Here is a 14,468-nt window from a genome sequence, read left to right as displayed (position 1 = left end):
AGTGAACAAGCATCTCGTTCTTCGCTGCCTAGATAACAATAATCCAACACAGAATGCACGAAACTACATTTCTTTCTACCAAGTTGATTGTTGTCATTGACGAAACAAATTGATGAGATTTTTGTGAAGGTGTTTTTTTTTGTTTGAGAATAAAGTCTTTCAGTGACGATGTCGAAAATAATGTTGTCAATACCACGTGAAGCCTTTCAATGACAATGACAAATCTCCGCACTGTCTGCATGTCCAAAATCAATGCAAAGTAATTAAAAATGTCCATTTCAGTTTCAAAAATGATAAACTTGTGCAATACGACTCTATAGGATAGAACAATTTGACCATCTTTGACTTTCCAGAGTAAAAGTTTTGAGTATACTTTTGTCCCAACCCGTCACGTTTTGCTAGGTACCGCACTCTCGATGCCGCTGTACCGCCCATAAGCATGATACCACCGAATTTAAACCACGCAGGTGCTCATCGTTCACACCACTTAAGTATTCGAAATATCACCGAAATGAAGGTTCGAGCTAGCGTTTTCAAATGTTTGAGACAAATATTCTTTGATTATTATCTATAAATATTATTTGCACATCAATAATGGCACAAACTTCGTTGGGCAGTAGATGGCCAAAATCATGAATCATATCATAATTTATAAAGAGGGTAGAAAATGTGACTTAAAGGGTGTCCCACATCAAAATGCGTCACGGAAAAAAGCTGTAGAAAATTACCCATTGGTTATATTCTCTTAACAATTTGGGTAGAAGTAGCTTAGAGTGTATTGTTTACACTGTATTTTTATCGTTGTCAAATTGATTTCGCGCAAGCACCTGGAAATCCTCAACTCTCTCATCGAGACATCTAAAAACAACTCGGAACGTGCAGTAAACGATGAGTCGTTTGATTAAACGTTACTACAAAACACTGAGCATCGAACGGAAGGAGAAATGCGGTCAGAATGGATGTTCTATTAGTGATCAGGATCACAAGCGTGTCGTGAAAGCATTTAAGCGGAATCCCAATGCTTCAGTCAGGGATGTGGCCAAAAAGTTGAATCGATCCAAGTCTTTCGTTCAGAGAGCCAAGGACCGGGAGGGGCTGCACACGTACAAAGTGCAGAAGGCTCCAAATAGTGACGAACGGCAAAATACGGTGGGAAAGTCACGGGCCCGGAAACTGTACACCCAGATGCTGACGAAGCCTCATTGTCTCATCATGGATGATGAGACTTGCGCCAAGGCGGACTTCCGGCAGCTTCAGGGGCTACTGTTTTTCACCGCCCAGCACAAGTTTGATGTTCCAGAGGAAGTAAGGAAGCAGAAATTTTCAAAGTTTGCCAAGAAATACATGATTTGGCAAGCAATCGGCTTATGTGGCAAACGGAGTGCGCCGTTCGTGACTACCGGGACTGTAAACGAGGATATCTACCACAAGGATTGTCTACAGAAGCGACTGCTTCCTTTGTTGAAGCAACACGAGGACCTTACGATCTTCTGGCCGGATCTAGCTTCGTGCCACTATTCAAATGTTGTCCTGGAGAGCCAAAGGGGTCACTTTCGTACCCAAAGACATGAACCCCCCCAACGCACCGGAACTAAGGCTCATCAAAAAATACTGGGCTATTATGAAGCAGGCACTCATGTCATGACCAAGGAGGTCAAATCTGAGGAAGACATGAGCGCACGGTTATGGTATTGAAGTTGAATGAAATAAATATGCCAAGAGCTTACTAATGGGTTATATTTTATTATCTGAAAGTTTGAAGAGGATCGGGCAACTAGGTAATTTTTTACAGCGTTTTTTTCCGTTATGCAATTTGATGTGGGACACCCTTTATGCCTTAAGTATATTCTATACTTTTACTCATGTTTCTTTCACAGTGAATATGGAATACTGGAGCTGAAGTTGGACCAGAGATGCCAGAATATTTTTTCAGAATTCTGCTAAAAATGTCTGTGAATTTCAGAAATGTCTGTAATTGGGTTGCATAAAATTAGCAGAAATTTTGCGTGTGACGGGGGAAGGGGGTGGTGGGCATTGCTGGGGGCCATGAAATATATGCAAAATTTTAAAAGTCATGTTCGAGCAAAAAAGATCTGCTTTTAACGAATTGAACCTAATTGCAGTTGGGAATGCATCCATTTACGCCGTGTACGTTAAAAGCAATAAATAAAAAAATATAAATTACGATTACACGACAAATGAAGTCGACTCCAAGTTAACATTATTCCAGTCATATTCAGTGTTGGAAAAATATAAAAAAAATCAAATCTCACCAATGCCCAAGATCACGCTTGATTTTCGTAGACAAAAATCAACAAACAAACATCTACGGTTGATTTGCAAGCTGTGATATCGCAGCTCAGATTATCAAGCTAACAAAACTCACCAGCTGCAAATCTCACCAAACTAAGGTGAGATTGAGTTTAATGGTTTTTGCTTTACATCCGAATACAACTTCTATAACGGCTTGCAGCAGTCACTTCGTGTCTGCCATCGGTGAAGATTAAAAAGAGATAGCAAACTATGCTTTCTCTTTCTAAAAAAGAGATGTGCAACGGAATCCGTTTGGTGTCGAGTCAACTCTCAGCTTGATTTTTGTATGCTGTGAATAAACTCGCTTGTAAAATCAATATTCAGCATGATATTGAGGGCGTATGAGAGTGGAGACATATTATTTGATTGATGCTTTTGCCAACACTGCTCATATTCTTGTGTAAAACTTTACGAGATTTTACAGGAATTTTTTTTGTAATAAGATCAACTTCTCGATGTACATATTAAATTAGTGCACGGAAAAAAGTTTTCATGTAGTTTCCATTGGGAATGCACATTAAATTTTTCCATTAACAATACCAATGATATCTATATGAATTGCACATAACATTCATGTGATCACATGAGTTCTATATGATAAATCACTTAAATTTCGTTTAACATATAAGGTAAATGTGATTGTGTGTTGCAATTCCCAATTATGATATCACATTAAAGTTATGTGAAATTCTAATGAAAGTTTTTCATTGGATATGTGATTTATTCTTTGAGTGCATACTTCTAGAATGAGTAATTTGTCGTCAATTTAAGTCATATTCGAAAGGCTCGGAAAACTTTACTCAGTCTACGTAAACTACGTTTTCTAGAGTTTGAGTAATTTATACTTAAATTTGCGTCGATCTTATATACCATGTAGAGTAAAAATCCGCTAGCTACTTAGTACTGGTCCTTTTGCACGCCAGCAGCGGGGGAACTAGCACATCTTAGTGAGAGATTCAAATTTCCACCACCTAAATATGGAGAAATCGACAATCAAAAGAGCAATTTATAAGCTTATTAATACGATTCTAAACACTTCGTGCTCAAAAAGTTTTGATGAATCAGGATCAGGGTCAGTGCTGAGATTTGTCATTGTCATTGACAGACTTTCGCGCGATATTGGCAAAATTGGTCATCGCAGACTTTATTCTCAAAAAAAAAAAACCTTCGGCATAATATCATTCATTTTTTCGTCAATGACAAAGATTCTAAGTGTAAGTGTAATTTCGTGCATTCTGTGTCACATTATTGTTTGTTAACGACTCCATGTAATGGTGTTACTCAAGTCATCTAATTTCGTTACAAATTTAGTTAATAAAAAAATCTACACATGTTCGTCACTGACAGCATTGACAATTGACATGGTTTGCCTTGACTGTGATTGTTAGCTCAAATGAGTGACCAAAGCAAAACTGTCAATATCACCGTGTATTGTATTGTATTGTATTCTGCAGCACTGATCAGGGTTGCTGAAACGATTCAGATAAGAAGGAATATAGAAATAAAGATCATCGAGAAATGGAGAGTACTGTACAGCGGCGCCATGTATGGTGAATTGGCGCTAAACACTAACACTGTTGTAACGATTTTATAAATACAGTTTTAAAATAAGATATATCAAGCAACATTACATTTAATTCCACACCTGGGGGAGAAAAATTTGGCTAAATATAACACAATTTGCTGATACCAACCTTTTTGCCTTTATCGTACACCAAGTTGTACCGAAAGGCTTGATATCACTTGAAAAACACAATTTTGGAGAGACGAATGCCATCTATCAATAGACTCATCTCAACGGGATCGAAAAATGAGTGCAACAAGTTCCAGAAGATGTGTTTCAGATCCCCATAGATCTCTATTGATTTTTTTGCGCGGTCGGAATTATGGTTCCGAAGTTATGAACAAAAATGTGAATTCCAGATTCCACTGGGGAATTCGTAAACGATTGATCTATCAAAAACTCATTATGTGACACCTAAATCACATAAGAATTTTACTTTAAGATCAATGCTGGACATATTCAGACCCAATGATCACAATGGTCTCTCTTAGATCGGTCCCGGGAAGTGGACAGATTCTGACATGCGCCGAAATGCATCGTGCGATACCTCAAATCACATGGAACTCAACATAATGATTAGGGCAAATATTTATATTGATTTTCCTTAACTTATAGCTTACCTGATCCTTTTAAAAAGTTCGTTATGGGGTTCCTTCTCGGGTTCCCTTTGATTTTTTTTTTTACATTTTGACGACTCTTATTCAGATACAAAATGGCGAAAATGGCTGCTTCGTTCAGCACTAAAACTGCAGGAAAATAATAAACAACTTTACACAGCGATGCACCCGCTAGTGTGCGTACATTAAACGTCACTAATCTCTATAACAGTGACAGCTCGTTCGTGCGGTGGATTTGAAAACGCACGAATTTCTAATGCGTGTTGCAAAATGCATCGCACGAGTAATTTGATTAAAGTTGTAAAATTGTGTAATTTTTTTTTTAATTTTCGCTTGATTGAAAAGTCTGTAAATATCTGTGAAAAAAGTAAAAAGTTTGTAAATGTCTGTAACGAAAAAAAAGCCTGTGAAAAAAAATCTGTGAATTCACAGACATGGCTGTATATCTGGCATCTCTGAGTTGGACACACCATGTTATTTAAAAACAATGCATTAAAGAGATGTATATATGCACTAATTCGTAATAATTAATGAGCATTTAGTCAAAGCAGCAACTAATAAAGCCTAGTTCTTCGGTATAAACCTTGAACTATTTAATCACTCATAGCGATAATGGGAAAAACGTTTTTCTCTTTAATTAAAAAAAAATGCTACCATTTAATTTACCTGCTACAACGTTGCAACTACTGGTTGAATGAGTTATAAACATTCCGATTACCTTCATCCTATGGCTGCACTGGAATTTCCATCAGTACAGCAGCTAAATACCCCTTTGGTGTGCGAGCAAACGCCCGGCTTTACATGCTATACATGGCCAATCCAACACGGTGTGACTCTTTTCTGTATGCCCAAACCCACCTGCCCGGGATTTCCACAGTGAGCCAGCGTCGCGCTAAACGCATTTCATAAATGAAGCATATAATTACGACAATTGCATTGTAATAATTTCATAATTCGAACGATTTAATGATTTGCAAATCTGTTTTCTTCACTCTTCACTCTCTTCATTTACCTCCTATTATTGTTCCTATTTCTCTTTCTATGCCCAGTGCAACGTAATCGCAGTGCTTCTCATTTTTCCCTTGTGGTGTAACAATTTTTCATCATTTTCCATACCTCTTTCAGCAAATTGCTGCTACTTTTTCAAATGGTGCTCTCGACTCGTTGAAGCCTTCCGTCAATCTTCGGATCGTCCGTCACCATGGATTGTTACCGTCGTCGTTGTGACGGTAGGTGTAGCTACAGCTTGTCTACAACGCTCTGCAGACGGAAACGACGACGACGACGACGACGACGATGACGGTGATGTACAATCGCGACATGCACTTCTTGTATTGCTGGTTGAAAAAAAATAATGAAAAAGTGCCTCGATAGTACAGGAAGTAAGAGAGGTGCAAAACGTCTATTCTCACACTTGCCGTGGCTGTTGCAGTTTGCCTGGAACGCGCAGCGTTGATTCTGGTGCTGCAGCAATGGGTCCACCGGTCAGTTGTGTCAGTCTGGACTGCAATGGATGGAGAGTAGCAACACTCTTGTGGAGAGTGTAATTGCGGTTGTTTAGAACGTCACTCATTTCTATTGTTTGCAATTTTCATATGTTCATGAATACAAATAATATTGTAATGCCTTCCAGGAACAATGAACCCGTTGTTTAGAGCGCAGATTTACTGCTCGGTCATTGCGTTCTCCGGTGGAGAATGATGGTACTTGAAGGGAGCGTTGAGGAACTTCCACAGTTTTAGACTGGTACATTTGGATGAGTTTGAGAATTAAAGTTTTTGTAAATTTATTTTAACAAAAATCCATAAAATTACTAATTTGGTGTATTCTCAATTTTACATGCTGTTGCTCGCAGTCCTTCGGATCGAGCATAGAAAACTATTTTACAAAGTATGCTCTCGGCGATACTCAAACTAAAATTTTAATACAACAAACATTAATCACAGATGCACTTATCATTAATAACAAACAACTTACATTAAGTTTTCCTCAATATAACTACTACCAGTCTCACTGCCAACACTCCTATACTCGGTTTTGAGGACCTATGTTGAAAACATTAATTTATTACATTTACTGACTATCGAAATACAAACAAACTCACGGTAAGTAGCACAAAATATCATGAACGAGCAAACCTAATATCGACCAACAATCAGCTGACGAAATCTACAAAAACACCAAATATAACTTTCACAATATTTACAATAAACTATTGCACATACAAAATTGACTTCACACTTATTTTGCTAATTAACTACAAGTGGACAGACAAATTCACTTCACTAAATTAAAAGATGAGAATTTCACCATCTCGTTTCGATCTTCAGTGTCAACAATTACAAATTACGATGGCTGATCCCACTGCGCGATCAGCTGCATGCGCATGTATGTGTGCCATTCATTTAGGTCATCTTCATCAGCCGTCGAAAACTGTCAGTGGACGGGGCGTTCACGGTATTCGCCCATTCGCAACTGGGTGTTCACTTTCACCGACCGCAACCCTTTCGCAACCGGGTGCTCGTTTTTACCAACGGTAACATTCCCCCACCCGTAAACCCTGTCGCTGATTCACTCGGGAACAGTACGGGGATTACTATTTTCCACCTCAATCTCCAAAACGGCTAACTTCGATACTGGTCGCAGCTTCTCACCCCGGCTGGTCTGCACGGACGCTGAGCGGATTCTCCCATCACTGCCAACGAACACTTGCGTCACTAGGCCTCGCTCCCAGGTACTCCGCTTTTCGCCATCAGCCACAAACACCAGGTCTCCTATCGCCACTTTTCGATGGTCCAAGTACCACTTCGACCGTCTGTTCAGGGTCGGCAGATACTCCCGCTGCCAACGATCCCAAAATCCATCCGCTAACTGCTGCGCTCGACTATAGCTGCTCCGCAACGTATCAGCCAAATCCACCGGAATCCTCGACGGTAGACATTCGGCCGACGATCGACCACGCAGGAAGTGATTTGCTGTTAGCGCTTCTTTGTCTTCCTTCACGTTGGTTGACACGTACGTAAGTGGACGTGAGTTGACCAGGTTCTCAGCCTCGATCAGTGCAGTCTGCAGGATCTCATCCGTCAGCTTCCGACCATCCGTGAAGACATGCAGTGCCTCTTTCACCGAGCGTACCATTCTCTCCCAAGCGCCCCCCATATGTGGCGCTGAAGGTGGGTTAAACGTCCAACGGGTCCTTGCACCAGTGAACGTGTCCGCACAGGCAACGTTGATCTCCTTCACCAGATCTCGATTGGCACCGACGAAATTCGTACCGTTGTCCGAGAAGATCTCAATCGGACTGCCACGTCGCTTCACAAACCTCCTAATCGCCATTTTGCACGACTCCGTCGTCAGGCTGTACGCCACCTCCAAGTGCACCGCTCTGACAGTTAAGCACGTGAACAGTGCCACCCATCTTTTCTCCTTCCTTCTTCCAACGGTCACTTCTAGCGGCCCGAAATAATCGATGCCCACGTTTGAAAACGGATCGATCTTCGCAGCCAATCGCTGTTCGGGTAGTGGTGCCATCCTGGGCACAGTTGGTTTTGCCTTCCGGATCTTGCACCACATGCACTCCCGCATCACTTGCTCCACCAACACGCGTAGACAAGGTATGTAGTATCGCTGCCGAATTTCATTCACTGCCGTTTCCCTGCTACCGTGGCCATATTGTCGATGATAATGTTGCACCAGTCTCTTGGTCACCACGTGATCTTTCGGCAGAATGATCGGGAACCTCGCATCAAACGCCACGTAGTCAGCCGCCTCGGTCCGACCTTCCATCCGCACAATTCCTTCTTCATCCAGAAATGGTGATAAGCGATAAATCGGACTCGACTTTTCCAGTGGTAAATCTTGAGCTACAGATGAATCCCGATTCTTCATGAGTGTCTTCACCTCGTCCGCGAACTCCTCTGCTTGCACTATCCTCCACAGCAACGATTCGGCAGACATATATTCTTCCTGCCGCAACGGTACCTCAACTGCTGCAAACGCTATACGTCCAGCTTGCTTAGCATCAATCGGCAACGCTTCGATCGGCATCTTTTTGATCCGACGACGACAGTTGGACACAAAACGGAACACTACTGCTACCGTTCGCACCATCACCGTCCACCGAGAAATATGCTGCATCCTCTCCATCAACCCCTCAGGCAAAAGAATATGATGCAGCAGCACGCTTGCGCGTAGTTCTTCTTGAACCTCCACCACCGGACGTTTCTGCTTCGGCCACTCTGACACGTCTTTATACAGGAACTCCGGACCTCGATACCAACGACTCTCCGACTTGATTTCCGTTCCTTTTCCCCATTTCGTTAGGTCGTCTGCTGGATTGTCCTTCGTACCTACCCAGCGCCAATCTTCAGGGTTTGTGATGCTGAGAATCTCTCCGATTCGGTGGGCAACGAAAGGTTTGTACCTTCGTTGGTCGGACTTCACCCACGACACAACAGTATACGAATCGCACCACAGGAACCACTTCAAAACAGGAACAGAATGACTATCGCAGATTGACTTCATCAGCCGCGCGCCTAGAACAGCAGCTTCTAGCTCCATTCGTGGCGTAGACAGGTACTGCAATGGTGCCACCTTCGCTTTTGCCTCAATGAATGCGCAGTGAACGACTCCGCCGTCCTCAAATCGGAAATAAGCAACGCACCCGTAAGCCGCATCGCCAGCATCGGTGAACACATGCAACTGTACCGTATCGTACGCCTTCGAATCTAGTCTGCCCAGATAGCACCTAGGAACTCGGATCTCGTCGATCAGATGGAATAACTGTGTCCATTTCACCCACCGTTCATAATGTTTCTCGGTCAGCCTTTCGTCCCACTTGATTCCACTGCGCCACAAATCCTGCATGATGATGCGGCCATGTATGAGCAGAGGAGCCAAGAACTGCTTCGGATCAAACATACTCATTATACACCGTAACGCAATCCTCTTCGTTGGCCAAGCACCTTCCCGAATGTATGGCTGAAGGTCTTGCCGAATCTCCGTCGAGAAGATGAAGTTATCTCCCTCCGGGTCCCATAACATCCCCAAGACTCGTTCGAATTCGCAGGACTTGTCCACTTCTAGCGGCTTCGCCGCGCACTTTGGCTCTCCAAGCTCCTGCAGGACCACCTCCGAGTTACTGACCCAGTTCCGTATCTCGAAACCTCCATTTGCGTGCACCTTTCTGACATCCATCGCTAGTTTGACTGCTTCCGCTTCAGTATCGGTGCTGTCGAAATAATCATCGACGTAATGCTTCCGGACAATAGCATCTGCAGCTTCAGGGTGCTCGGAATGTTCGCGTGCGTTCAGGTTCTTCACAAACTGGGCAGAGCATGGCGAGCAACTAGAACCGAAGATCACGACATCCATCACAAAAATCTCCACCTCTCCGTTCGGACCCAGGAACAGAAATCGTTGTGCTTGACGATCCTCCAGACGAACCTTTGCTTGGTGAAACATCTCTCTGATGTCACCTCCAAACGCCACACGTCTCTCACGGAAACCACTTATCACAACTGGCAACGAAGTTATCATGTCCGGTCCCGTCAACAGTTTATCGTTAAACGACACGCCATGTGCTTTCGCTGCCGCATCCCAAATCAATCGCACCTTGCCCGGTTTCTTCGGATTCACCACGTAATTCAAGGGTAGGTACCATTCCGTTCCCTTCGGCGTCTCTTTCAACTCCCGCTCGGTGATGCGATGCGCGTAGCCTTTGGCGAGATATTCCTCCAACTGCTTCTGCAAGTTTTCTCGCACCCCAGGATTTCGTTTCATCCGAGCTTCCAAACTTCGCAACCGCTTCAAGGCCATGTCAAAGCTTTCAGGGAATCGCACGTCATCTTCCTTCCAGAGCAGTCCGGTTTCAAACCTCTCACCAATTCTCTTGGTCGTCTTTTCTAGGATCTCACGCGCTCTGCGATCTTCCCTTGACTCCAATCGAATCACCGAAGTTCCGACCTCCTCCAGTTGATAATTCTGCTTCAACGCTTCATCCAGCTTCTTATCTGCAATGCTACATTCTTCACCCACACAACGATGATGTCCCAAGAAGTTTACACTGCTGACGACATTTCGACGCGGGCCATACAACGTCCAGCCGAGATTGCAACGAACTGCAACAGGCTCACCAGAATCTCCAACTCGGGAGTCCAATGGCGCGATCAGGTGGGCGTTGTCGATTCCAATCAACACCTTCGGTGTAGCTACTTCGTAACTGGGAATCTGTATGTCCTTGAGATGTTCGAACTGCTCCTTCAATTTCCGGGAATCCATCTGTTGTGTAGGGAGATCCAGTTTGTGCACCGTGCGGGCTTCCATCAAATCGTAGCGATACGGCGAATTTTTGGCGGAGATCTCGAGCGTAACTTTCTTCGACCGATTCTCTGTCCGCTGAACACCATTTGTCCAGCACATCTGCAACGATTCCACCGGCCCATCAGCTCCCAACGATTCCACCAATTCGCTATCCACGATAGTTATTGACGATCCTTCGTCGATTAGAGCAAGCGTATCAATCTTCTTCTTGCCGTTGTAGAGCGTCACTGGAGCCATCTTGAATAGTACTGCACGTTCCTGCTGACGATGACTGTTGCATTGCACTCGAGCTCGCGAGGTTCCTTCACTCGGGCCACTATGTAGCAGAGCATTGTGGTACTCCTGACAACCGTCGACTTTACAGGCTATCCGGATGCGACACGATCGTTGCCCGTGGTCGTACAGACAAAGCGGACACAGGTTCAACCGCTTCACTGTTTTCCACCGCTCGTCCAAGCTCTGTTTCAGGAACTCCTGGCAATATCTTCCATAATGTCCAGGCTTCTGGCAGACCGAACACTTCAGTTCTCGTTGCTGTGGCTGGCTTTGCGACTTCTGCTGCAACTGATTCGACGATCTCTGCTCCATCTTCGACTCCATCCGGCTTTACTGGCTGTCTTGATTTCTTCCGTCTGTAGCATGAACGAAAGCCTTGATCTTCTCCTTTCTTTTGACCTTTCCGTCCAACTCTGCTTTTTCGAAGGTCGCTTCCAGTGCCTTTTCCACCAGACCCTCCATGAAACCACCAAACGTCTCCAAAACGACCGTTCTAGCGCGACGTTTGTAGTCCACCCACTCCATAGCATAATACGATGGCAGTTTTTGGACTAAACTCTGCATTAGAATTGGGTTCTTCAGGTGGTCAACCAGTCCTGCTGCCTTGAGATGCTGGGTGAATTCTTCAACTGCACTTCCGAACTCGATCACCGACTCCAAACTCTCCGAGCTGGGTCCTTCTAGCTGTTGAACTTTGGTTGCTAACCTGGTTGATAGAATTTCCGGGTTCCCGAATCTCTTCCGCAGCTTCTCAATGATAAGCGGCACGTTTTCTGGCAGCAGCAATCGGTTCCGAACCGTTTCCAACGCTCTACCCTTCAGCGCGTCTTGTAAGCGAACCAAATTCTCGGCGTTGGTGAATCCACACGACAAGTTTGCTTGCTCATAGGCGCTGATGAATACCGGCCACTCTTCGGCTGCTCCGTAGAACTTGGGTAGACTCCGTGGAAAGACCTGACGGGATGCTATTTGGAGCCGTGTTGGTCCTTCCACAATGACTTCATCATCGGAGTCCCCGCCACCAAGGATTGATCTCAGTGCGTCATCATCCTTTTCAAAAGAAGGGCGTGGCAGTACCGGATTCGATGCACGCTTGGTGCTCTTCTTCGTGGTGGGCAGCTTTGGTGCTGACTTTCGAGGATTCTTTTCTTCCAAAAGTTTCTTGAAGCGATCATATAGGTCCTGAATATCATCTTCGGTAGACCTTTTTCGTGGAACCATCGGAATTGCACCCAAACTCTTCGGGATCTGCTCCTCCGGCTGCTTTTTCCTGCTTCTGTTCGTCGATTCTTCCACTTCTTCGTTCACTGAATCCGAATCATCTTCAGCATCCTCGTTGATGATCATCCTCAATTCGATCCTCCTTTTGAGCGCTTCTTTTCGTCTGGCAATCTGCTTTCGTTGAAGTTCCAGAAATTTCCGTTGGTTTTCCTCCTCGAGTTCGTCCAACTTGTTTTTCTCCTCCAGTTCGCGAAGTTCCTTCAACGCACGAGAACGTGTCGAGGCAGACTTTGCCGACGGTACACTGGCACTTTTCCGGAGTCCCCTTTTACCGCTACCACTCGATTTACTCGATTGTACGCGCACGGGTTGACTATGACAACGATCAAACGATTTTAAAAGCTCATTCAAGAACTTTGCGTGGTCTTCTACTTTTTCCTTTGCCACGTCTTGATTTTCGTCTTCATCAGAACTTTCCTGCTCCTGATCTGATTTATTGCTATCATCATCTTGTGCTTGGGCCCTACTTATGCGACGTTTAGTCGATGATATGTTCTTATTTGCTACCTTACTGACCTCTGTACCGCTACCTTCAGCATTAGCAGATGGATGATCGATCACCACCGGATGAATCCTGGTCCGTCCTGGTGCCCCCAGCGACTCACGAATCGATCTATCCTCACCGATACAGGTCGAGCAGAACCATATGACCTCTGCAACGGATTCGTCGACACCAACGCACTCGAAATGGTACCATTCTTCACATCTTTCGCACTGGACGCTGGCATCGTACGATTCATTGCAGTCACAACACGGGTACTTGTAGGTCGCAGCCATTTAATTTTGAGAATGTTGCTCGCAGTCCTTCGGATCGAGCATAGAAAACTATTTTACAAAGTATGCTCTCGGCGATACTCAAACTAAAATTTTAATACAACAAACATTAATAACAGATGCACTTATCATTAATAACAAACTACTTACATTAAGTTTTCCTCAATATAACTACTACCAGTCTCACTGCCAACACTCCTATACTCGGTTTTGAGGACCTATGTTGAAAACATTAATTTATTACATTTACTGACTATCGAAATACAAACAAACTCACGGTAAGTAGCACAAAATATCATGAACGAGCAAACCTAATATCGACCAACAATCAGCTGACGAAATCTACAAAAACACCAAATATAACTTTCACAATATTTACAATAAACTATTGCACATACAAAATTGACTTCACACTTATTTTGCTAATTAACTACAAGTGGACAGACAAATTCACTTCACTAAATTAAAAGATGAGAATTTCACCATCTCGTTTCGATCTTCAGTGTCAACAATAACAAATTACGATGGCTGATCCCACTGCGCGATCAGCTGCATGCGCATGTATGTGTGCCATTCATTTAGGTCATCTTCATCAGCCGTCGAAAACTGTCAGTGGACCGTTCACGGTATTCGCCCATTCGCAACTGGGTGTTCACTTTCACCGACCGCAACCCTTTCGCAACCGGGTGCTCGTTTTTACCAACGGTAACATTGTATGTTTGTTGCATTAAAATTTTAGTTTGAGTATCGCCGAGAGCATACTTTGTAAAATAGTTTTCTATGCTCGATCCGAAGGACTGCGAGCAACACATGCAATGTTAAATTTTTCGACAGTTAGGTTTAAAATATTCATATTAGGAATCTGTATCAAACCGCTACATGTCGTCGTTGGTGACATTTCCAATAGATTTATATTAGGTTAGCTTATTTTATAAATCTATGTGTATTGTCTTTTAAGCATTTCTCACTTGAAACATAAGCACTAGACTGGCCCACAAAAATAAAAGTTCTAATTTTCCACGGGCCAACCCCTAGATTACAGTGTTCACTCGGCTGTCGACAAAAGCAGGCCACTCTCGATGTGTGCTACGCGATCGTCTGTTTTCTCGGCAGCAACCATTGTGTGGTCTTCGTCATTGTTCTTCATCAGCAGTTCTTTCAGTCGATTCGTCGTCGACTTTGGAAAGCAACCGTTTCGTGATGAGTGTGTGAGTGCTGACCACGTTTTGCGTCCATTGCTGCAATGGACGCGCTCTGACCCTCGTTGGCGTACAACAATAAGCCATACAATGAAACCACTGGAAGCGGCTCCAGTTCTGATG

General features: G+C 43.8%; 1 protein-coding gene across 1 annotated transcript; it reads right to left on the bottom strand.

Annotated features, from left to right (window-relative positions):
• Positions 1-7,065: 7,065 nt before the first annotated feature.
• Positions 7,066-11,403, bottom strand: LOC135698401 (uncharacterized). The gene has a single exon (XM_065218377.1). The coding sequence runs from the start codon at positions 11,401-11,403 to the stop codon at positions 7,066-7,068; it is 4,338 nt and encodes a 1,445-aa protein (XP_065074449.1).
• Between the last annotated feature and the right edge of the window lie 3,065 nt (positions 11,404-14,468).

The sequence above is a fragment of the Ochlerotatus camptorhynchus genome, unplaced genomic scaffold (genome assembly GCF_037179485.1).
Source record: "Ochlerotatus camptorhynchus isolate MF236.1 unplaced genomic scaffold, CSIRO-AGI_Acam_v1.1 ptg000085l, whole genome shotgun sequence".
Lineage (NCBI taxonomy): Eukaryota > Metazoa > Arthropoda > Insecta > Diptera > Culicidae > Ochlerotatus > Ochlerotatus camptorhynchus.
Note: the sequence above shows the minus strand (reverse complement) of the source record. Positions and strands in the feature narration are given on the sequence as shown.

Excerpts from the sequence above, each read along its gene's own strand:
- LOC135698401 (XM_065218377.1), bottom strand. The coding sequence starts at position 11,403 with ATGGAGCAGAGATCGTCGAATCAGTTGCAGCAGAAGTCGCAAAGCCAG.